At 37.7% G+C, this 25,462-nt stretch overlaps 1 protein-coding gene across 10 annotated transcripts; it reads left to right on the top strand.

Annotated features, from left to right (window-relative positions):
- The first annotated feature begins 1,499 nt into the window (after positions 1-1,499).
- On the top strand, positions 1,500-23,716 carry LOC104893674 (OVARIAN TUMOR DOMAIN-containing deubiquitinating enzyme 3). 10 transcript variants are annotated; one of them, XM_048644548.2, is made up of 10 exons: positions 1,500-1,635; positions 1,759-1,915; positions 2,199-2,298; positions 3,312-3,375; positions 7,005-7,110; positions 7,234-7,288; positions 19,866-19,906; positions 20,304-20,357; positions 20,654-20,762; positions 22,881-23,716. In XM_048644548.2, exons 1-9 carry the CDS (start codon positions 1,614-1,616, stop codon positions 20,721-20,723), a joined length of 669 nt encoding a protein of 222 aa, XP_048500505.1. In that variant the 5' UTR covers positions 1,500-1,613; the 3' UTR covers positions 20,724-20,762; positions 22,881-23,716. The 10 variants fall into 10 exon arrangements, 8 of the variants coding, with proteins under 8 accessions (XP_048500505.1, XP_048500503.1, XP_048500501.1 ...); XR_007274313.1 differs by lacking the exons at positions 19,866-19,906; positions 20,654-20,762 and adding an exon at positions 17,632-17,742 and having other exon boundaries at positions 22,881-23,025; XR_008969505.1 differs by lacking the exons at positions 20,654-20,762; positions 22,881-23,716 and adding an exon at positions 17,632-17,742 and having other exon boundaries at positions 20,304-20,356.
- Positions 23,717-25,462: the final 1,746 nt, after the last annotated feature.

The raw sequence follows: 25,462 nt of genomic DNA, 5'->3' as shown, positions 1-25,462 counted from the left end.
GTGAATTAAGAACCCTAGTATGTGCTAAGGCCAAAGTAACCGAATTGGGGGGATTTGGAATAATGTAAGTAAGCTAAACTATGCGTGGTATTAAAACACGAAGAGATTACAATATAGAAAGGCCTTGGACTCGATTAGCATCCACCCTAACCTAGTTTATGATCACAAAACCTTAACCCTCAACACTTCCTATGGTCACCTATCGAGAAGTCTAGACCTCTATCCTCCTAGATCGTGGCTAAACACACGATCCGCGTGGTTTGAACCACCCTTACTATGACTTAACTCAAATGAATCGCACTTAAGTCCAAACCAAAGTAGCATTAAAGTCGAGGAACACAATAGGATTACTAATGTTATCAAAGCAATAACATTCAAGTAATAAGCAATGCTTTAAGTGCACAAGACTAATGTTCAACATTTAATCAAACACCTAGTATGCTACATCGAGCTAGGAACACAACAATCGCATTATGCACCTAGAATTAGCATTAGATGATTCACACAACAATACTAGTAACGTTCCTAGCAAAGATTATGCAAACAACATGGAAATAAATACAAGAAGCATCACAATGACCATAGAGAAAATAGAGAGTAAGAAGTTCTCACAAATTTATTAGAGCTTCAACAACCAAATCCAAGATAGAAGTTTAAGCTAGCAAAGCCATAGAGTTCATTACAAATCTACCAAAGAAGAGAAGAAGAAACCCTGTAAAACACACTTCTTTTTCGCCCTCCTTTCGTAGTTAGAACAAAAGCTAAAAACTAACCTCACAACCTAACCCTCCAAGGGAGGGAAAGAAAACATAAAGGTGCTGATGCAGGGGTCGCGACAACCCTCGCGACTCGCGACCATGGGCAGGTCGCGACACTGATCGTGGGACGCGACGTGTAGTCTGCCTCCAAAAACCACCAAAAACAAAACCACAAGAGGAAGAAGAGAAGTAACTTGGCTTTTGAGTAAGCCATGAAGCTGTAGAACTAGAGTGAAGACGATCCTCGGACGACGAACAACTACGAAGCTTGAACCACGGACCTCGGAACTCGAAACTCGAACAAAGCTCGGAAACCTCGGAAGATGCGCCATAAAGGAACCACGGACAAGGACCCCGGAGTACAAAAAGTGATCGGAGGGCTAAGATCGGCCCTGACTATGCCACCATGCAAACCACTCCCCAGACTCCTCAAATCACAACATCCTCCGACAATACCTCCTAACGTCAAATCTCTCCTAAATTCCGATACTAAGCTCGAACCGACACCAAAAAAGACCCGAAATCCGCCTAAGATTGGAGGATAATTTGGACACATCAGGGACGACGGAGGCTTGTGCTGCACCCGACCTTCGGTGATTCGCATGTGACCAACCTAGATTAACAAAATCTAAACCCCGACCGAAGATTGTGAATGGCATAAACTTAACCTGTCCAGACCTGACCTGGTTCAGTTTGAGTCAACCGAAAACCTACTCGATAACCTATTTTGACACTACTACCTTTGACCGAGCTTGACTTTAGTGATCAATCGGTCAATCCTTCATTTCCCACAACTTCCGTTCAGTTCCTCCTCTAAAAGAAACGAAACGAAACCTAACCACTCTCTCGTAATCGATGGATGCCACTTCTTCAAATGGTACACTATTTTCTCTCTCCAATTTTATATATCTTCAGTTTGTTGTTTGATTCGGATGTTGCAATTCTGGCTCATTTTTGTCACCGTATCTTCCTCTTTCTTCTTCTGTTCTTGCTGTTGCAGACACCATTCTTGAGCAACTTAGAAGTGGTAGTGCTCAATTTGAGCTGGTATCTTCTGCTGTTACTTCAATTTCCACGTTGAAAGAAAATGCCAAGTCCGTTCACATGTTGCAGAGCAACACCAGTTGCCGATTTCTCGCGAGAATGGGACCTCCGCTGTAAGGTTTTTCTCCACATAAACTTAATTTCTGTGGTGGTATAAATTGACAATTTTTTCGGCATCTGTGATGACAATCTAAAATAAAATCAATCATGATTATTTTATTTTTAATTCTTTTTATAGGGCGGTTATTTAAAAAAGTTGATCTTATAAGCTGGATAATGTTAAATAATCCTTTTCTTTTTAGATTATGTTTTTCCTCGAATCTTACAGAAGGATTTAGGATACTTTAGGAGTTTAGAATTATGTTTTACTTCTGTTTTTTGAATCTTTGAATTCAGAGGTGGAGCGTCTTCCTCAAATATAAAGGTGGAGCGTTATGCAATCCAAAAAGTTACCGGTGATGGCCGTTGCATGTTTCGAGCTCTGGTCTCGTCCTCAGTAACTATGAATTCGATTTACTATATATATTTTTTCTTACGTATGAATCACAAATGAAGGTTTATTTGAAGTGTATAAATAGTGCAAAAGTCAAAAAGTTGCAACTAATATATGAACGGAGGGAGGGTTTGATTTATGCGGTTAATCTTGAATGAGCTGTTGATGTTTGCATTGATTATTCTCAACTCTCAAGTTGTGCCTTTGTTATTGTCTGAAGATGGTGAATGAATTGTTTTGAAAAGAGAGTTGATACCTGTCAGTTTTCTCCCATAACTGAATGAAGTGTTCTATTGGAAACTACAGCAATGGCTTGTTTCAAAACCACTGTTGATTTCAACTGTCTGATGGAGGCTTTGTCCATTTAGCGAATTGGTCGACTTTAGCTTGAATTATAAATTAAATTTTGATTTGTAAAGTTTGACCAAGAGGGGCCCTATATTTTGTAGTGCATGTTATCATCATGCCATCAAAATTTTAATAGCAGAAAATTTGTTAATTTCCTTCATGAATTCTGCTCTTATCGCAAAAAATCTGTCCATTAGAAAAACAAATAAAAAATTTCTGAGTCAGTTACAAGTGACAAAGTCATCTGCTTTGCTGCAATATTCTTCTTATGCCTTGAAATAAGAGCAAGGATCTCAAGAAGGCATGCCTTCACATAATCACAATATAGGAGTAAGTTTATGTGATCCTCAATTTGCACCAGAATCCTGTCACCATGTCATATGTGTGAATTTTCACATAAGTATTGGGTTAATAATAGCATCGTATGCTTCAGAGTAAACAATATCAAATGTTATGATAGGTGTCATAGTTTGTTGATTTGTTCTCCTGATTATAGCAAAAGCATTTTTGATGCCTTTTTACGCCAATTATTTTTGAATGCTTTGAGGGCTATATTCTGTAGATATGTCAAGTAGTATATCACATTAATAAAGAAATTTAGTTGGTAAAATGATGGATCATTAATGCTTTCTGCTAATGCTTCACTGACAATGCTGTTAATGAATCAGGTTAAAGGCATGGCTAGGAACAAGGGTGTCAGTCTTACTCCACGGCAAGAAAGAGATAATGCTGGTATCTTGGGTGTCTCTATTCTTTACTGTGTATTGTTTTGAAAATTTCAATGTATGCATGCCTTTGCTGTATGATGTTAAATTTGGATGTTATGTTGTTAATGAGACTCATGCTAAGAACTAATATTAGGGAGAGGGTGATCTAGATATTATCTTCTTTTGTTTACTTGGGGAATAAGTTAGATTGTTTGTTAAAAAAATTAATATAAATATAGAGCAACTTAGAGTGGAAAAGACATGTCGAAAATTGTTGAGAATGTTGGTGAGCTTGTAAGAGTTCATTTGGGAGAGAATCAAGCCTCTCGAAAGCTTGAATATTGGTTAATTTTGCTATTTTTACTGTTATTAATCAATCAATGTTAATGGTCTTCCCTTCATGTCTCCATTGTAGTAGTATATTGTGTCCAAGCTAAGTTTATTCTAAGCAAATAGTATCACAACAGTAATTCGGAGATAGTGCCCAATTTTGAGTTTCCCAAAAAAAAAAAATCTAGAACATAGTTCGTCGGAGAAAGTACAATGCAACACTGAAAAGTTGATTAGAGAGGAGTTTGCCTACATGAAACGCCAACAAGATTGCGAAATTTCAGATCTTAAGGAAGAATAACGTATCCGACGAGAGCTTTAACTTTGAGAGTTTGATGGGAGAAATTATGATAAATGGATTGTGGATTCAGAGGAATTCTTCCATTTTTTCCGGTTGACCGAGGAGGCGAAGCTAATGGCTGGCCTATAGCACTTGATGGCAACGTGCGACAGATGTTCGAGCTAGAACCATTATGTAGAACTAAGAGATTTTGTAGTGTCTCGTATCCGTTCGTCACCGAAGATTACTCTGCAGATCCATTTAAAGTGGTTGGACTTGAGTTATGGGTATGGTAGAGTGACTGGTTTTGCACGTAGAAGCATGGTGGTGCTTAATGAAAACATAGAAACACCGGAGTGGGAAGAGAAAGAAGTGCTAACGAATCTGGAGGAAAGATGGTCAAATAGTGCTTTTTCCCTTACGTTTGGTGGTTTTACTTTTACTAGCGACAAGAGTGCGGGTGCGAGGAGTGGGAAGAGAAAGAAGTGGTAACGAATCTGGAGGAAAGATGGTCAAATAGTGCTTTTTCCCTTACGTTTGGTGGTTTTACTTCTACTAGCGACAAGAGTGCGGGTGCGAGGGTAGGAATTTGGATCCAAATATAGCGGAATTTCAGGAAACAATTGTCTAACATCTATCACATGATCGCATACATAACATAAATATGAATAATAATATATGGAAAAGAATGTACAACCTTTGTAGCGTGTTTTCCACCAGAGTGTAAGAGTTAGAGATCAAATACACCAATTGTTGTCCCTCTACTTAGTCTACGAACAGCAATTGAATTTACATATTTGTTAGAACGGAAGATGATGAACAAATTTCACTCTCTTGCTTTTTAGAGAGGGTGACCAAATTTTCAAAGGAAGAAGAATATGGTTTCTCTATCTACTTTTCAGTTTGAATCTTACCAACTAATTAAACGCTCCTCTATAATTATAACCTTTTATAATAGTAGAATAGGTTTAGTAAGAGGCCAAGTCCAACCCTAACTTCCCCTCTTGGCTGATGTTCATTATTTTGGTTAATACAAAGTGTGACCTCATAGGATTAAATTAGCTTAGTTGTAGATCTAATCAATATTGTCCCACTAACCATCATTTATTCTCTAACAAGTAGATATGATTACTAAACTAACTTAATTAAGTATCTCTATAATAATACCTATTATATTTAGTGATTGTCGGGAATGTCTAAGGACATATTCCTTCAATCCCCCCACATATCCGAGACAAGAGCGTAAAATTGAATTCCTTAAGTCTCTTAATGTCATATTTGATAACATATCTTTATGCTCAAATTTCATTCCATGATTGCCCATGTCCAACTTTGCAAACAAGGATCTACAACTTTAATCCTATTTTGCATGGCCATGCATTTTTCGAGTTCACACTCGTCAAGAGGCCCCGACACCATTCCTATCCAGGAGGAACTATCAACTCTTGTGTGGCCATAACTTCCACTCATTTCTTAGTTCACCTGCCTTTATAACCTCCTTTTACGACGCGACTTTTAACAACATCAAAGTTAAATTAATTATATCATGGTTATTAAGACATACTCATGTTTAAGGAATCCACTAAATGTTGATATTTGATTTTACTCTTAGAATCTAATTACGTCCAGTCTCATTGTATCAAATATACATCCATATAAATCAGACAGACATCTTTAATTTTCCATAGCCCATGGAACTGTGCTACCAATCATTATATGCTAGTCTTCAAACAAATCACTTATGTCCAATTTAGGGATTAAGACTAGGGACTCTCAATAAGTTGTGATTTGAGTTCACCTTATAGGGTTCCAATTCAGATGTTTTTCGATAATCCTATTTGAAAACACAAGATATCTGGACATTTTATTTAATATTAAACCAAACAATTAAATAAGAAGTGAACTTTTATTGATAAACATTCTAAGAATAATAAATGTCTTTTTAATTGTAAACATATACCAATAAATCATCCTTAGTTTTTCACGATAACTTAAGGATATTCTTTGCCGCCATCTAGTGCGCATCCCCTGGATTTGATTAGTATCCGTTGCATATACTTAACATCCGGTCGAGTGCATATCATAGCATACATAATGGGACCTACTGCTGTAGCATAAGGTACACTACTGATGCGCAATTAAAACTCTCCCGTTCCGTTACAGAACGGCCATCTGTAGCGGATTTTGGATTTGACGTTCTGCGAAATCCCGTTACGGAACGTCATAATAAAATTTACATCTCGCCGCGTTGTCCGTTTCGTAACGCGAACTCGTCGCGTTAGAAAGCTTTTATCCCCGTTACATCCGTTCTTTTCAAACATTGGCCAATTTTTTTTTTTATGATTTAATTATATAGTTGATGAAACATGATATTCTATTAGATTTGATTATGTTATGTTGTAATAATGCTTCATAAACTATAAAAATGCAAATAAGGTTAAAACATATTCATGTGATTTTTTTTTTAAAATTCACGCCACGTCGGCCGCGAAATGTCCTATTTCCCCGTTACAAGCCATTCTCGCGAGCGTGACCGCGACAACGTTTTTTTTCGTGGGCCTTGATCTAATCAGGGTTCGCACCCGCTTTACCATGTTGCATGGGAATGAAACATCTCTTAGAACTCATATTAGAGGGAGGGTGATTTAGATATTATCTTCTTTTGTTCACTTGGGGAATAAGTTAGATTGTTTGTTGGGAAAAGAAGAAAAGTAGTATAGATATAGGCAACTTAGAATGGGAAAGACATGTTGAAAATTGTTGAGAATATTGGTGAGCTTTTAAGAGTTCATTTAAGAGAGATTCAAGCCTCTCGAAAGCTTGAATATCGGTTCCTTCTGCTGTTTTTTGCTGTTATTAATCAATCAATGTTCGTCGTCCTCCCTTAATTTTTCCATTTTAGCACTGTATTATGTGCAATCTAAGTTAATTCTTAGCAACTCACTTCTCCTTGAATCCACACGATTCATAATTTAGAAGCAGTGTTTCTTACTTCAAAGTATTACTTCTAAGTACTAGAGATTGGCTTTCTGTTGACAATGCAGATGAGTTAAGAGCTGCAGTGAAAGAGGTTATATGTGAAAATGAAAATGAACGCCGTCAGTATCAAGAGGCTGTTACTGCAATTACTGTTGATGAGCCTTTGCACCGGTATGTCTCATTTTGGACGTACATCTTATGAAGTTTGCGCAGTTCACAACTTCACATATAGGGTTTTCAACTGGTTCAGATATTTTCCTCCTAGAGTCACTCATCAACTAAGCATCTTTGCAGATACTGTCAGCGAATTGGACGGTCAGACTTCTGGGGAGGAGAATCTGAGTTACTGGTTAGTCTTCTCTAAAGCCTGGTGTATGTTTGTCATACCATAGATACATGTGGATGCTTAATTGCGATTAGTTGTAATTAATTGGCTCTATGACGGCACTTTGGTCAGGTAGCCATACTTGTAGAAGTGCTTTATATTCTTGTATGAGTTGCTACTACCCCTCGGGTAGGCATTATAAAACCTAGAATCTATTACCTGCCAGTCTTGCCCTATCCTAAAACTCTTAGGTCTCTTCTGGTAATAAATTGTGACTAAAGGATGCATCTCTTCATCTGATTCTTACTTTAGCAGGTATAATACTCATCATAAGAGTAGGCTTTGAAATTTATCTTATTGTGTTATTTTTTAATATTACCTATGTTTTAGGAAGTTTCTTAGTTTCCAAGCTTATAAGTAGGAGCTAATTGTTTTGTTTCCCTTACTGGTGTGTTACGAGATTTACTGAGAATTAGTTTAGTTTTACGGGAATTTCCCATATTTTATAGTTGTGGCGCTATGAACATTCTTCTCTAGCCAAATGAAATTGCAGATTGTCAATTACTCAGTTTCAAAACTTGCTAATCATTACCACAAATGAGTCTTTTCCCAATTTCACTCCTAATCCATTACCCTGAACACAAATTCGAGCGAAAGGCCTCTACTAATTGCAAGAAGTTGCTTAAAATTGAACCTGAAACCTAATTTGATAATTCCCCAAATCGGCAACCATAGACCTTGACCCTTTATGTCTTTAACCTTTGTTCAAGTAATGTAGCGATCGTGACTCAAAATTTCTCCACTAAGGAGAAATTATATCAAATTCTAGTTCCAAATTCAGCGTTTTTGCTAGCAAACCCTAACGACCCTTTGGGTTAGTAGTCATAAATGGTAATGAAATTTTATCACTAAACAGGAATTTTTCTTTGTAAATTTCCATTAGCACCCAAATATCTAATACTACCTTCCCAAGTGTTAATGTATGATAATGAAATTTTAGGAAGAAAATGGACATTTGGGTATGAGATAGCATTACCATGGGTACCGACATGTAGTTTTCTTTACAAATTTATACTACAATGCATTGCCATTACCACCATTTACGACCACTAACTAAGCAAGCCATAAATGAAATATTGGTATTTTGTTATGATTGAAGGTTTCCAGGTTGTTTGGTGGTCATAGAATTAGTGCACTAGTCCTATAAAGTGGTTTCTCGTCTTCGTTAAGTCCTTATATCTTAGGGGCCGTTTGGTTCGCGCAGGGGTAAGGGAAAGGAATTCGGAAAGGGTTACAAGGAGAAAGGAAATGAATAACCCTGAATTTATGGCTGTGTGTTTGATTCGCATCCTGAAAGGGAAGGGTATACTCCCTGATTCTCTTTGTGACTGTTTGGTTTTTAAAGAAAGGGAATCAACCTATTTTTTAAATCAAAGTTGTTTTGACCCATAATTATACTCATTGAACCTGACTTACAACCTAAAGTTCAATATACCTTTTGACAATTAGCTTATCATCAGATTTGTTTCCAATACCACTTTATTTCATGAAAAGTTCAAAATTACAGAAGCTAAAAAATCCACGAATAACAGTAGATGCATTTGGTTCACCCCAAAAATCAAAGTGCAAATAATAGTATCTAAACAATTCATGAATTAAAAAAGGTTTCATCATGACAGCTAAACAATAACAATAGCTAAACACATAGCTTTCATCAAGTTCGTGCAAATAAATTAAAAAAAAGTTACGGTGCTCACGAGAATATGAAAAAACAAATGAGCAAAATAGAAGCGAAATTCACGAAAATTCTTCACAAAATATGAAAAAACAAATGAAAGTAGGGAAAAGAAATGGAAAATTACACTAGATCTATAATGGGTTCGTCGGAGAAGAAGTGAGAAGTGAAAAACGAGTGGCAACTTAGAGTGTTCGCCGACTCTGGAATCCTCTGGTCGAGGCAACAATTGTGGGTTCAGAGAAGTCGGCGGAGTTGTTATGGGCATCAATCATTTTTTTCAAGAGCGAAGAGGGGTAAGGGGTTTTCAAAACCCTTGGTGAGGGGTGGGGGGTGGGGTAATCAAACCAGATGACTTTGGGGGTTAGTTAATAGGAAAAATGGGTAAAGCGTTTCATTAAAATAGTGAAACAAACAACATAAAAGGGAATCATTAATGCTCTTTCCCTTACCCTTTCGTGAGACCCGCCAACCAAACGGCTCCTTAGTATTAAAGTGTGAATTGAATGGAGAACTATGCACAGGGGCAAACATCCTGATAAAAGAAGCAATTTGATTCTATTTTACCGGATCATCATTTATGATTTCTTCCTTCACCTTTTGGCGACATTTTGTGAATTTTAAGAATACACCATTGGTTTTGTGGTGTAGAATCATTGTGCAACACTCTAAAATGCCTACTCATATCGTCTATGCTAGTCCACCTACAACTTCGTGGTAGTTGAGTCTTTGATTTTTGAAAGCTAAGTCTTCTTCCCTATGAGGAGATGGACTCGCCATTTAGTGCATTCTAACCCTAGATCTATGATTTAAGTTGAGATCCACTAAAACAAGAGTCAAAGTTGGTGGGGTTTTTGTGTGGAAGTGTGAGACTAGTAACAAATGCTACAAGGTAACTCAAAATATTTAACTTAGATGGCCTTTTAATTATTGGATTTGGATAATCTTATAATTCAAGGTTGCTAAGTAGAATTTTGGTGTTGATTTTAAGTGTGAAATTGTTACTTGACTTACTTGGGAGTTCACATATACCCAAGAAGTATGGAGGACCAGCATTTGTTATGGCTTTGAGGTGCACCATTTTGAGCATAGCCTATTCTTCCTTTGGGTTGGTTTTACCATTTATTTTTATACTTTGTTTTGTTTATTTTATTCAATATGAAATAAGGCAGGAGTTTGACTCTTGAACCCTTAGTTTAGCTGTGTGTATGCTAGGTGAAAGATCTTAGAATTCAGCTTGTTTATGATGCTTAAAGGCAGCCATTAAAGAGATGCCTCTCCACCTCCTTAGGCGTGTGTTTTGGCCAGTTTAGGCTGGTGTTTTGTAGCCATCTTTTGGCATCTTTCCTTGCTTGTATTACTCCACAGGTATGAGTAATGGAAAGAAGAAAACTGGAGTTGTTGAATTATCATAAAAAAAATCGCGTGTTGGTAAACCTTTGTTTTGAGTTAGTCTCATTCCACAAGTGTTATCCTTGTTGCTTTGAGTTTGTCTTAAGTGATAAGATTAGGGGGGATATTGAGTGTCGTATATTCTAGTCTAAGATCCCATTGAGTTTGTCTTAGGTTATTAGTTAAATTTTATGATTTTCGTGTGTTTGAGTGCTAAGATTGGGATTCCTTCTTCTGTCAAGTCTAAATTCATTTACAATCATAAGAGTGGGTATATTGGACTTAGATTAATCTCACTTCATTCAATTACCAATTTTGGACACTCGAGAAGAGAAGTGTTGGTTTAAAGCCCTTTACTATGTATGCGGAGGAATACGCCGCGTGTTCGAGGCAAATTTATGGTGAAGTTGTATCTCTAAAGTAGGGTTGCACGCAAGAGTGGCATATCCGTGTGTAACACCTCAAAACACCAAAGCACCACACCATTGCTGACATATGTAAGATGCAACAAGAAGGGTAATTGAGGGAAGTAATTACTATAAAGGGATAGTAGGGAATATTTTGTTGAATAAAAGTAGTGCTTGTCAAAGTTAGTCATGAGGCGAGAGAAAGTAAGAAAAAAGTTGTATGCATAGGGAATGAAAGAATGACATTGGGGTATTGAGAAAATTGTAATAAAGTTACGTGGGAGAGAAGGGGAGCTTCTTGAATTGCTCACCAAAATATATTGTATCTTGTGTTTGCTTGAATACCACTATCCTAGGGTGTATGGGTTACTATTTCTTGACTTTCGTGTGTTAATTCTATAAAATCTGATTTGTTGTTATGAATGATATGTGCATTAAGGTTGGAGTCCATTACAACCTGGTATCGTTGCTGATATGAAGGATGGCACCTCGAACATCAACGCAAAAGTTTGCCGACTTATATTGTTAAGTAGATCACCGCTTGGGTGAGACTGCTATGGATGCTGTTAAGCAATCTATAGCACATCAGATCTCGGAGAGGATTGAAGAAGGTAGGCGGAAGAGTAAGGAAGACTTGGAGCTAGCTAACTACCACTTGGAGGGGAGAATTGACCAAACTTCAGATTATCTCAACGCAACGCAGGGATTTCTATCATCCGATAAGGTCAAGTGAAATATCGAGAGGAAATACAACCAATTTGAAAAATATCTAAAACCAACGTAAACAGAGTTGGAACAACTGGTCAAGAGTAGGAAGGAAATCCCAGGGAAGAAGGAGGAAAGAAGGGGTGATGAGAGAGAAGGTCGAATAGGAAGGAGATCAGACTTTTTGTCGGGAAATAATGGGAAGCTTGGGAAAAGGGGTATCAAGTGAATGTCCCGGAAACCGGTTGGAAAAGGACGGAAGTCCATATGGTGGTGGAAATTGGAGTCACTGGAAGTTAGAAATGCCCGACTTTGAAAGAGCTGATCCCAATGGATGGTTTTTGAGGGTTGAAAAGTTTTTCTCCTTTTATAAGTTGACGGAGACAGAGAAATTGGAGGTGGTAGTGATGGCCATAAAGGGGAATGCTTTGAGGTGGTCTCGATGGGAGAACAAGAGAAATCATATCGATTCTTGGGATTGGTTAAAGGAGTTTATTCCCCATAATTTTGGCGAACCAATTGTGGTTCGTTGCACGGACAATGGTTCGCACCTCCCATACAACGACGGAGTACCGCCAACGCTTCATTGAGATGGCTGCACCTCTTGATGGCGTCCAAGTGGCGATATTGGTGGGGAAGTTCATACATGGGCTAAGGGAAGAAATTCAAGCTGAAATGAGGGTTTTAAACCCATTAACCTTGAGCAGGAAAATTAAAGAATGAATCGGGCATGGGGTCGCGAAAAGGGGGCCCAATTCACATAAGATGGGCACCAATTCTATTTAAAATTGCCATACTAGCTGAACAACCCAAAATCAGTACGAGAAATTCGGTCTCTAGGTCCACCGAATCAGAGTTAAGCGTAAATACAGGACTTAACATTTGGTATTTCTCACCTTTAAGGATCTCCCACTTTTTTTTTCACCTTTAAGGACCTAAAGTTAAATCTTGGGCCATTTAACTCACATGAGATCAGCGAAAAGTTAAGTCCTTTTAAAAAAAAAGTTAAGTCCTTCATTGGATTAATTACATCAAAAACTTAGGTCCTTCGGTGCATTTATATAACCAAAAACTTAGTTTCTTGCTGTTTAGCTGCTACATGGAGATTTTTTTTAACAATTAAAAAAAGTAACCGTTACATAATCTTTACAAAAAAGTAGCTAAATCTGTTGTCATTCGAGCATTATCTCAACTCTGATCCGTCAAAACTCTAACTAAAATTGACCTGAAGTTCCCTAATTCCTTATGACATTAGTCAAAGATAATCCTCCATCATTCAATTCGCTTCCCTCTCCTATAACTCTATAACTTCAAATATGAGCAAATTTAAACAACATTTCCACAAACAAATTCAACAACCTACTGTAAACCACAAAATTTTTTTTTTTAAAAAACACAAAGCAAAGTGAGTTACTTATAGAAATGTAACAACATCAAAACGAGCACAATTTTATTGCTTATACCTGATTACCTTGGGGTTTTCTCTTATAATAAGCAAGAAGACGAGGCTAAGAACAAAATATCTCATGTGAATAAAAGATCGACCAATTTTCCTCCACCCAATTCTCACCATCCATCATACACCACCTTAGATGATGATGACGTCAGTTACTTCCACCAAAAAATTAAAAATTAAAAAAATCAACCAAAAAAGAGCAATGATAACAAAATTTCACCAAATATCGGCGAAATTATTTCAAATCTTCAAATTCGTTTGATCGCTGTTAAATTAACATATCAAAGTAAGAATTGATCTCAATTTATCAGCATTCAAATGACTCGGTGGAAACGGATTTTATTCTTTTTAACCAGAAATTCAAAATTCTGCTGATGAATTCAGAATAAACTCGGAAAGAGAATTATCAACAAAAATATCAAAAAGATTTGAACAAATTTTAGGAAATTCAATCGTTGAAGCAGCAATTTTATGTAGAATAAGGTTTAAGTTATGAAGTTCGAGGTTGAAAACTTTGCAGAAGACGTGAAAGAGAGGGGGGGGGGGAGAAAAGAGGGAAGAGCACGAGAGAAGAGGTACGCAAGATGAGTGTAATCGCCTTGATTTTTCCTTCAACAATGGTGGGTTTCGTTTTGGAGCAGGGGAGAAGAAATGAAAGGGAGCCAATATTTTTACGTGAAAATGACTGCAATTCTGTACATTAGGCGCCCTTCCCAAGACACGTAATTATTACTTTATGTCATTTATCCATAGCTTAACTACACTTGGGTTATTTTTATTTAATTATGGCGTGAAACTAAATGTTAGGTCCTTAAAGGTGAAAAAAAAGTGGGAGGTCCTTGAAGGTGAAAAATACCAAATGTTAAGTCCTGTATTTATGTTTAACTCACCGAATCACAAGCCGCAATTAAGTCGCCTAAATCTTCCTTGACTTCAACTAGGCCTTTTGGAGAAATGAGATGGTTGACCGGAAAAAAATTCCAAGAAACACGAGCCAAGGGTCTCTGTTATTGGTATGATGAGATGTTGAACGCCGGTCGCTGTTGCTGGCGATGGGAGTTGTGTGTGATGCTCATCAAGGATCTGGATGACATCACCACGAAGAGAGACTCTACCATCGGAGAACCCCCGGTTTCACCAACCGAGGAGGCACCACCCAAAGTATAGCTTAAGTCGGTAAAAGGGTTGACGAGCCCTAAGGCTATGAAGTTAGTGGGCCGGATCAACGACCATGAGGTGGTGGTAATGGTTGACCCCTAAGCTACTCACAATGTCCTTAACTACCATTGGTCATTTAAAGATTTTGGTCACTGAATCCGTCTGGTTTGGTTAGGCGATGGGTAGGCGTCAGGGGCACGGGGGTATGTAAGGGAATGGTCTTGTAGCATGACGGAGGTATTGTGTTGGAGACAAAAAAGTTTCCCTTAGGATTGGGAACTCAGATGTATACTCGAAATTCAATGGTTGGAGACTCTGGGCATGGCGGTGAGTAACTGGAAAACCCAGTAGATGGGTTTTGTGGTGGCTGGCGAGCAGCACAGTATTAAGGGGGACCTATTTTTGGGCTACTCTTTAAGGACATGTAATGGACGCGAGGAATTGTGGTTGGAATCAATGTTACCTGATTCACCCCTATCCCACACGAATCATGGTTTCATTCGTCTGTTGCGAAACGGTCGCTCACCGAATCTGTGGGGAACGCGACCTAAATCGACGAAAATGGTGTTTCGCACCAAGAGGAAGGAGAGTAATTTTAGGGTTTCTAGAACCCTAAATCTGAAAATTAGGTGACTTCAATGCTGTATCTCATGCTCAAGATAGGCTTAATGGCTCCCCAGAGAGTGAAACTCAGGATTTAAATGAATTTATTCTGCAGGTTATGGAAGCTCCCAGCAGTGGTCTCTTTTATTCACGGACCAATAATAGTATTGGAGCTGACAGAGTTTCTAGTAGGATTGACTAAGGCTTATGTGAATGATCTCTGGAGTTTGTGGTTGATTTTGGTTGTAATGATCATGGTGGAGGTAGGCCATTTAAATTCCATGATATTCTTACAGAACATGATCATTTCATTGACATTGTAAGTGCAGTTGGGAACTCAAAATTGCTGGCTGTGAAAAAACGCAGTTAAAGAACTTCATGCCAGTTCTTACTCTAAAGTTTGTCTGAAAACTCAAGATTACAAACAAAAGCTTGCACAAATCCAAGCCCACCCAGATATCAATCATAATGGTGAACTTCAAGCTGAAGAAAGGGAGTATTATAAACAGCTCAGGGCTAGGATTGATGATAGCATTTTAAAGCAGAAATCAAGGATTAATTGGATTTTTCATGGTGACACCAATTCTAAGCTTTTCTTTACTGCTGGTAAAGTAAGGAAAGCAAGGAACAACATTATTCTTTTATATAATGAGGAGGGTGAGATGTTAAAGATGTTCAAGGTGCATTGGTTGGGTTGATGACTCCACGACCCCTAGAGTTGATGATTTCAACTCAATTTTCTTTAAGAAGAGCTGGAATGTTATTAAAGAAGATGTGTATAGAGCCGTGAAGGAGTTTCTTGATAAAGCCATTCTGCATAAACCTCTCTAACTCTACTTCTATCACCCTCATTCCAAAGGTGGAAATTGCACTTCAGGCTTAAGAGTTCAGACTTATAGCTTGCTGCACTGTCATCTATAAAATAATCTCACGATAATCACTAAAAGACAGCAGGGGGATATCAATGAAGTTGTTTGCTGACTCACAAGCTGGATTTATGCCTGACACACAAATTTCAAACAACATTCTCTTAGTTACTGAGTTGATAAGGGGCTATACTAGGAAAGGTATGTCTCCTAGGTGCTGCCTTAAAGTTGATATTAAGAAGGCCTATGATTCAGTTGAGTGACTTTTCTTACATGCTACGTATTATGTTGGGTGAACTTGGCTTTCCTCTCAAGTTCATTGATTGGATTATGGCATGTGTGCAAAGTGTGACTTATTCTATCCTAGTCAATGGTAAGCCTACTCCTCCCTTCAATGTTAAGAAGGGATTCAGGCAAGGAGACCTTTTATCCCCCTTTCTTTTTGCCTTTGAGAAGATGTTTGGGAGAGCTCCAATTCATTCCTGACTTTAATTACCATCCTAAGTGTGAAAGAATACATCTTACCCACTTGATGTTTGCTGATGACCTGCTTCTTTTCTCTAGAGCAGATCAGAGTTCAGTCACTAAAATCATTCAAGCCTTCATTCTCTGTTGGCTCAAGCTAGTCCAGAGAAGAGTAACATTTATCTAGCTGGTGTTACCAATGATAAAGCTAGAATTCTAGCTGATGCCTGCAATATAAACATAGGTACTCTGCCTTTTACATGGGGATTCCTTTAAGTTCTAAAAAGCTTAATTGTACACAATGCAAACCTTTGACTGAGAGGATCACCTCTAGAGCTCAAGGGTGGGTGGCCAAGCTGGGAATACTTCAATTAGTGCAGGGTATGCTCTGCAGTATGCAACATTACTAGGGGCATATTTCTCCTTTGCCAAAGAAAGTCATTAAGGCTGTTGAAGGCATTTGTAGAAGGTTTTTATGGACTAGTAACACTATTGATTCAAAAAAAGCTCATGTTGCTTGGACTAAGCTTTACGATCCTAAAACTTGTGGAGGCTGGAACTTAGTCAATATGTCTCGTTGGAACAAAGCTGCTATGCTTAAGTTACTGTGGGCTATAGCTTTTAAATCTGACAGATTGTGGGTTAAATGGGTGAATGCATACTACATTAAAAGGCTGGATTACTCTACTGTATCAGTGACAACTCCTCTTGGCTGTTGAGGAAGATTATTGACAGTAGAGTTGTAAGATGAGCTGGGTGGTCGGAATACCATGACTAAGGATGGCAAATTCAGTATCAATTAAGCTTACAAGCTGCTCAAAGGTGATGCTCAGAGGGTAACTGGAAGAGGCTGATTTGCAATAATCAGGCCACTCCAAAAAGCAAATTTGTGTTATGGCTGGCCTTGCATAACAGATTAGTCACTGCTGACAGACTCGGTACCTGGAAAATTCCTTGTAGAACAATTTTAGCCTCTGTGATAGTGCAGATGAGACCATTCAACACTTATTCTTTGCTTGTCCATATGCAGCAGACATCTGGAGTAGAATTTGTCATATTCTTCACTGCACAGGGCAGGGAGTTAATTTTGAGCTTGAGTGTAGAGTTGCCATTGTTAAAGCAGAGGTAGTAGTAGGCTTGCTAGACTATATACCATGTGCTTTACACAAACAGTCTATGGTATTTGGAAGCAAAGAAACAACAAGATTTTCAATGAGAGAGTTGCTCCTAGTCATCAGGTTGTAAAGGATATTATTTTTTATGTTGCTTGGTCTTGTAATGAGGAAGACAGAAAGCTGTTGCTTTACTGACTTCCTGTAGTTCTTTTTTTCCTGCATGTGAGCACTGTTTGCTTTGCCTTCTTGTAGAGCCTCTTCTACAGTTGGTGTGTTTGTGTTGCTTGGTTGTTCCCCCTTTACGATCTGTTTTCGGTAGTCAATAAAAATTTTGAATTGTCCAAAAAAAAAAAAACTGAAAATTAGGCACCAAATTAAGAACAGGAGAACAAGAATTTGGGGCTTTTGGTTGCCGAAGTGATGCGAACCCACCCATACATTCATGGAGTGCATATGTTGTTGCAGAGTAAGGGTGAGAGAGAAGCCTCAAACTCTTTGTTGATTGAAGAGAGAAGGATAGACTGATAGCAAGTGAGAAATATCAAACCAGCGGGAAAGGGTAATGGTTCAAGAGAGGTAACATTCTTAATTACTACATTTACAGTTGGTAGCATCTTTTGACACCTTTCTTTCTTTTTCTTCTGTTTCCTTTTCTTTTGGCAGCCTTCTTTTCCTATTCCTGAGTTAGTGCTAGTTTCAAAAAAAAAGATTTAACCAAGAAAATTAAAATTCGAATAGCTGAAGGTAATCAATATACTAAAACACTAAAGTATTGGAACCTATTTTATATTTAAAAAAGAAATATTTTTAATAAATCAATATATTAATAAATATATATTAGCACGAATTATGTTCTGACGAATTATGTTCCCAAAATCCGTGCCAAAAAAAAATCCCTCTCGCGATCTGAATTCTCCCAAACTAGCGAATGGCGTTCCCATACCCGTTTCGTGATCTGAGGCGTTCCGTGAGTTAGGTAACACTGGTTGGAATTCAACCAATTGGAGGAGAGGGAGACTGTTACGGATCACCAACAGAGAATTCCAGGTCTTTTATAAGAAGTGATAAGTGAATTTCAGGCTAGCCCGCTGGGACTGCCACCACTTGGGGGGCACGAACACTCCATAATTTTGAAGGAAGGGAGCAAGCCAGTGGGGGGTACCACCCTATCGATATCCGCAATTTCACAACGACGAGATAGAGAGATTGATTATAGAGTTGTTGGCAGCCGAAATTATCAAGCTCTCTACTAATCCTTTTTTAAAACCTCGTTATCCTTGTCAAGAAAAAGGCCGACTCATGGCGCTTTTGCGTAGACTATCCTGCCTTAGAACAAAGAGACGGTACCCGACAAGTTCCCTATCCTCGTCATTGACGAGTTTTGGATGAACTTCATGGAGCATTTATTTTTTCGAAGTTGGATTTGGAGGCACGTAACCACCAAATCTTGGTGAAGGAGGAGGATACTCAGAAAACTGCATTTCAGACTCGCGAGAGACACTATGAATTCCTTGTGATGCCCTTTGGACTCACAAATGCTCCGGGCGACTTTCCAATCCTTGATGAATGAGGTATTCGGGCCTTTTTTACGTTGTTTTGTGTTGGTTTGTTTTATGATATTATTATTATTATAGTAAATCAAATCAGATGATGAACATGTGGAACATTTGAGACTAGTTTTGAGGGCTTTAGAAGAGAATCAATTGTTTGTCAATATGAAAAAAATGTGATTTTAGGAGGATGGAAATCACCTACCTGGGCCATGTGATATCCAGCAGTGGGGTGGTAGTTGATATGGGGAAGTCTCAGCTGTGCTTGACCAGGAAGGATCTAAGATACTCCGCGAACTCAGGGGGTTCTTAGGCCTTACGAATTATGCACAAAATATTTCCGGCACTGCTTCCGAACACTTCTGCTGATATTGTGGTGCCAGTACTCAGAAGTCAGTAGCGGTGGTTGTTGCCACAGGCAATGGTGGTGATGTTGTGGTTGTGCCATAGGTGATAGTTTACAATAATTGCCAATTGAAGAATATAGTGAAGTAGGTGATATCTACTGGCTGCTAACGATATCCTCGTTTTGCCTTTTACTATCACTTCATAAGAGGTCATATTTTAACAAAATTTCATTGGCATCCATTTCAAGCTTAGCTTTTATAACAAGTCCTTTGATGTAAATTGGTGCAACAGCTGAAAAAGGAGAACTCCCTTTGCCTAATATTTTCTACTGTAATATATCCTTAGCTTATAATTGTATTCCTAATCTGTTTGCTTTATCTGAACATCCTATCGCTAAAACAGATCTACATGATGCTAAACTACCTATTCTCCAACAGAATTTTTTTTTCGAGAGATTGTGAGTTCATTACTGTAGGTACTTATTAGTTCTATCCTCAAATGTATTGACACAGTCTACAGTAGAATTAGAAAGGCTGTTATAGAGATTAGATTATTTTCTTCATCTACTACTTCTGCTAACCTATAGCTTTAAGTACATCGATCTCCATCTTTGAAATTGGATGCTCTAAATAGCATGTCAATCTGTTTGAGCGCCCAATTGTGTCAATTGGTTGGTCAAATCAGTCATTACATTCAGAATCACGATGAGTGCCTTACGATGCAGTTCACTTAAATCATGTCTCTCTACTCGAGGTATAATGCTAAACTGCAATCAAAGTTGATAAATTTCTTTATTCTTAGGTTTTACAGAAGATTGTGGATCTCATAGCTACTTTATTATGGTATGGCATTATGATGCTTCACTTTGGAATAAGTGATGGCTATTTTTTGAATAACTGCAATCTTGTTTGCCATATGTGATACGATTTTAAACACGAAACATGCATGTCATTTCTTCCTAGGACATACCTTTCATATAGACCTTTGGAATAAGTGATGGCTATTTTTTGAATAACCTGCAATCTTGTTTGCCATATGTGTGATACATATAGACCTCATCCCCAGGCTGTTATATGTTCATTCCTTCTATGCCACTGCTGAAGTGGAACCCTTATTTTAATGCTGTTTTCTTGCTGATAGTTTTGCATGCGCTTGATGTATTATGTCTTCAGTGACAAGGAAAATTCAGAAGGCTACAGAATAATGTTGTCGACTATTTCATGTTGTCTGTCCTTGCAGGTATTGTCAAGGTTATGCCATCAGCCAATCGTTGTATATATACCAGAAACTGAGGTTAGTTTTTAGATTGGACAATATGTCATTGCTATTAGGTGGTAATAGTCACGGAAGTAATTAGAACCAAAAGAGGAGTTATTTTAACTTAATTTTAAACAGATTTTTGTAATTGGAAAGCAAAAGAAGGAAAAGGGGGGGGGGGACTTGTGGAGGAAGAGGGAGGGTCGAAGGAGCTAAAGAGACGCAAGGTCCATTGTATTAGCAATCTAAGCCGTAACTTTTGGAATTTTTCTAAAACAAAAGCTGATTAGGTTAGTGAACGTTTATTTTTTAATGGTTGGTCTATTTGGCAGCATAAAGGCAGAGGTTCCGGTTTCATTCGTATTGCGGTATATGGAGCAGGGTACTCCAAGACTTCGGTAAAGGCGAAATCAAGGCCTGTCGTGAGATTGGTCTTCACTGGTAGGAGTCACTATGATCTACTTGTTTAGACCGTTCTCTATTCTCCAGTAGATCAGAACCATCCAATATGCTGCAATTGTAGAGCAATATAGAGAAAGAGGCAAAAAAGGTGTTCCGAATAGAATTCTGATATTTTTGTATCATTGACTCTACACATTTTGCATGATTTAAGTCATCGTTATCCGAACTACAACTTAAGAGAAGTGTCCTTTTATAAAAAATAAAAAAAAGTTCAACGAAGTCCCGATTTGTTGATAAAATTTAATGCCATGTTGGAAATGTTATTGATGGCCACAAGGAAACATGTTATGGAACACCATGACTCAGTAGATTTCAGTTAGAAAGTGTTGTGAAACATGGCCGTCCTAAACAATTTGGAGGCCTTGTGTTAATTTTAAAATTAGGCCTAATAATTTTTTTTATAGAATTTTAAAAATTTCTAATTATTATTTTTAATTATTCAAGTTATACGTAAATTTTTAGTAAAAATTTCTCTTTTGTTCTTATTGGATATTTGATAATCAACATCCTCTATAATAGTTGGGTTTCTAATTTTAACAAAATCATTTTAAGCTTTTTTTGTTTATTATATTATTTTATTATGGATTTTTAGAGGAATTCACATGAACACCAAAGTATCCCATGAATTCTCTTATATAATACGAAATAGAGATTAGCATTAATATTGGATGGATAAAATATTGTGAGTTGATTCAATGAGCAAAAGGGATAATTAACTCCCATATTAAAGGGAAATTCACTCCTATATTAATTGGCAGTTTGAAACATACTCTACATCTTTTGTAGTTGCTTTCAAGTAGGATTCAAAAAACAAGCCTTTAGAGAATCGAACCCCCTAACACTTGATAGCATATCAAGCACCTAAGCGATGCATCATCACTACTGAGGGACAACAAATTTTTTGCTACTTTAATACAAGATGTAATCCATATCAGTAAACAAAATTAGAGGCTTGTCTCGTAACGGAGCCCTGTGCGGTGGGGCTGGTTGTACAACCTCATCGTCGGCGATGTTGTGAAATTACCCATAGTGACCAAATGACTCTATTCTTACAAATTGGAACCAAATTACTTGATACTTGACTTAACATTAAGATTATGGTGGTTCATAGTGGCTCGGGCTATACATTGCATGAGTGATAAAATTTAGTTAGAGAGTTCCTTGAAACTAGCCAATAATGACCAAGTAACCTAGTTTTTATATTTCGAACCAAATAACTTGATTGACCGATCCCTTGGTTTATGTGTAGTTTAGTGGTCTTATCATAATTGGATTGAAATTGCATGAGTTGGTAGATTTTGGTTAAAAAGTGCCACCCTCAAACTTTAGGTTAAACCAATTTTTGGACAAAAAACACTTCTATACTTGTATTTATGTAAACACTCTTTTCGGGTGTTGGTTGGATTAGCTGAAAGAGGATGAGCTCTGATAAGCAAGCATGTTCTTCTTTAGCCGGCTCGAAACTGAGTTGGCTTGGCCTCTCTATTAGCCAATGGTTATTATTATGGCTATTATTGAAGTTAAGGACGGAAGATTGTTATGGAGTTCCAGGGATTTGATCGAGTTATGTAGTTCTCAAAGTCCTTATATGTCGAAGAGAATGATTATGCGTATGAGGTAACTTTTATGTTCACTGAAATAATTTACTCATGTGGTTTTGTGGGTGTGGGTCTCTTTATTCTGTTTTTGATAAATAAATTCGTACTATGACCATAGTTATGAATGTGTTGATTGTGGAAACATTAATGGATAATATGAATACACAACTGTTTTTCTGGCTTAGTTTATGAATTGAAAGTAGAAAGCGGGCAAGGTATGGGTGGAGGATGGTTATTCTTTTGACCTGATATGGTTGGCTACGCTCCATAACTAACCTTTGGGGTAGTATTGCTGGGCTCCATAACGAACCTTGGAGACCACGTTTGTTCGAATCCTGTACTTGCCACTGGTTTTTTTAAGAGAATGAGTTATGCCAGCGTTGTAACAAAAGAGATGATTTGACGAATAAAATATTTATAACGGGTTGAAGTAAAGGTTACTAGTTTTCCACTCATTTTGCAAATTTGTTTGTTTTTTATTTCTTCCCTCAATTTGCAGATTTGATATTCAGAGCTCGGAATCGGAAGTGGAGCAAGATAAAGATGTCTTATGAATTAAGGATTAAGTTTGTATTTAGAGAATGATTTGAACGAGTTATGTAGTTCTCAAAGTCCTTATATATCGAAGAGAATGATTATGGGTATGAGGTAACTTGTATGTTCAGCAAAATAATTTACTCATGCCCTTTTGTGCGTGTGGATCACTTTATTCTGTTTTTGATAAATAAGTTCGTACTATGACCATAGTTATGAATGTGCTGATTGGAAACGTGAATGGATGATATGAATACACAACATTTTTCATGGTAGTTTATGAACTGAAAATAGAAAGTGGGCAAGGTTTGGGTGGAGGATGGTTATTCTTTTGACCTGATACGGTCGGCTACGCTCCATAGCGAACCTTGGGGGCAGTATTGCTGGGTCCCATAACGAACCTTGGACGCAGTGTTTGTCCGAATCCTGTACTTGCCACTGATTTGTTTAAGAGAATGAGTTATAATAGCGTAAAGGAAAGAAATGATTTGACAAATAAAATGTTTATAACGGGTTGAAGTAAAAGGTTACGAGTTTTTTACTCATTTTGGAATTTTGTTTGTTTTGTATTTATTCCCTCAATTTGCAGGTTTGATATTCAGAGCTCGGAATTGGAATTGGAGCAAGATAAAGATGTCTTGTGAATTAAGGATTAAGTTTGTATTTAGATAGTTGATTCAGGAATAGTTATTGTTGTTTCATTGTATATAATATTTGGGAATTTAGTCGAGTTATTTGTGTATTTAAGGTTGGTTTTTCGCTGCGAATTAATTTAATTAAGAGCTAATTCTAGTTTATGGATGTCGAGTGTGTTTTATTAGCATCTCGAAAGAGCGTGTTGTTACATAAAAGTAGGAAGAAAAAGAAAGGAATAAAATAGTTTTGTTCTTACACATTTCTCCTTCCTCTCATACATGGAAACCAAAGCCAAATTCATCAAATATTTCTTCCTTCCACAACCAGTGAATTACTGCCACAATTATCCCAAGACAAGTATTTTCAGTAAAATTCCCTAGAAACTAAATCAAAGAAACATGATCTTCAAGCTTTTTAGACGCTTATCTGTGGCTATAAATGGCCACTTTCAGTTGGATTTTTACTCAACCAACTAGTCTTATATATAGCGTGCGAAATCATTGTCGTTCTACGCCTCCTTGCTGGATATTGTCCTTCCATCCACAATCACTTATTTATCTTTTTGTTAAGTTTAGATTAATTTCTCGTCTCCCTTTTCATTCATCAAATCAATTTATTTATATACATCCTGAGTCTAGAGTCCTATTAGGAATAACAACCTATTCTTAATTTTATCTTTATCTCATCTTTTAGATTCCTAACACCCTCCCTCAAGTTGGAGCGTGCAAATCACAAATGCCCAACTTGGACAACAAAAATTCAAATTGAGTCCTACCAAGCGCCTTGGGAAAAATATCTGCCAACTGAAACTTGGTAGGAACATATGACGGACTGACAAGACCCTCCGTGACAACATCATGAACAAAATAACAATCTGCCTCAATGTGTTTAGTACGTTCATGAAACACCGGATTCTTGGCAATATATAACGCAGATTGACTATCACAATATAATCGCATTCCTGCAGGATGCTGAACTCCAAGATCACCTAGGAGCTGCTTCAACCACTTTAATTCACAAACAATGGCAGCCATAGAACAATATTCTGCTTCTGCAGACGATCGAGACACCGTAGTTGCTTCTTAGTTTTCTAGGAAACAAGAGAATACCCCAGCAGTACAAACCACCCACTCAAGGATCTTCGAGTAATAGGACAGCTAGCCCAATCAGAATCATACCACCCCTCAAGGCGTAGATCACTATCAGAACGAAATAAGATGCTCTATCCTGGATTTTTCTTCAAATATCGAACCACCCTCAATGCAGCCTCCCAATGAATGTCCTTAGGAGCCTGCATAAACTGTGATAAAATGTGTACAAAATATGCCAGATCAGGCCTTGTAACCGCAAGGTAAATTAATCTGCCCATCAGTCTGCGGTACTTCTCTAGATCATCAAACAAAGAGCCATCAGCCACAACAAGCTGATGGTGCTGCTCCATAGGAAACTCTGCAGGTTTGCCACCTAGCAACCCGGCCTCAGCTATAATATCCAAGGCATACTTACGTTGACTCATAAAAATTTCTTGTGCCCCCTGGCAATCTCAAGGCCAAGGAAATATTTCAAAGCTCCTAAATCCTTCATTTTGAAACATTGACCAAGGTAAGCTTTGAAGTTCAGTAAAGCTGCCTGATCATTTCCTGCAATAATCATATCATCCACATATATAAGAACATTCAACAGAACCTTGTTTCTGGTGAAAGTAAACAAGGAATAATCTGAGTAAGACTGCTGAAAACCATAAGCTTTCAAAGCAGTGGCCAATTTTGCAAACCAACATCTAGGTGCCTGCTTTAATCCATACAATGATTTTTTCATCTGCACACTAGGCTAGTATTGTTCTCCTGAAAACCAGGTGGAATTTTCATATACACTTCTTCCTCCAAATCTCCGTGCAAGAATGCATTATGG

Source organism: Beta vulgaris, chromosome 5 (genome assembly GCF_026745355.1).
Source record: "Beta vulgaris subsp. vulgaris cultivar EL10 chromosome 5, EL10.2, whole genome shotgun sequence".
Taxonomy (NCBI): domain Eukaryota; kingdom Viridiplantae; phylum Streptophyta; class Magnoliopsida; order Caryophyllales; family Amaranthaceae; genus Beta; species Beta vulgaris.
Note: the sequence above shows the minus strand (reverse complement) of the source record. Positions and strands in the feature narration are given on the sequence as shown.

Coding starts and splice junctions, on each gene's coding strand:
- LOC104893674 (XM_048644544.2), top strand. CDS start 1,614: ATGGATGCCACTTCTTCAAATG. Junction 7,111..7,233: donor GTTGATGAGCCTTTGCACCG/GTATGTCTCATT, acceptor GCATCTTTGCAG/ATACTGTCAGCGAATTGGAC. Junction 7,289..20,303: donor GAGGAGAATCTGAGTTACTG/GTTAGTCTTCTC, acceptor CTGTCCTTGCAG/GTATTGTCAAGGTTATGCCA.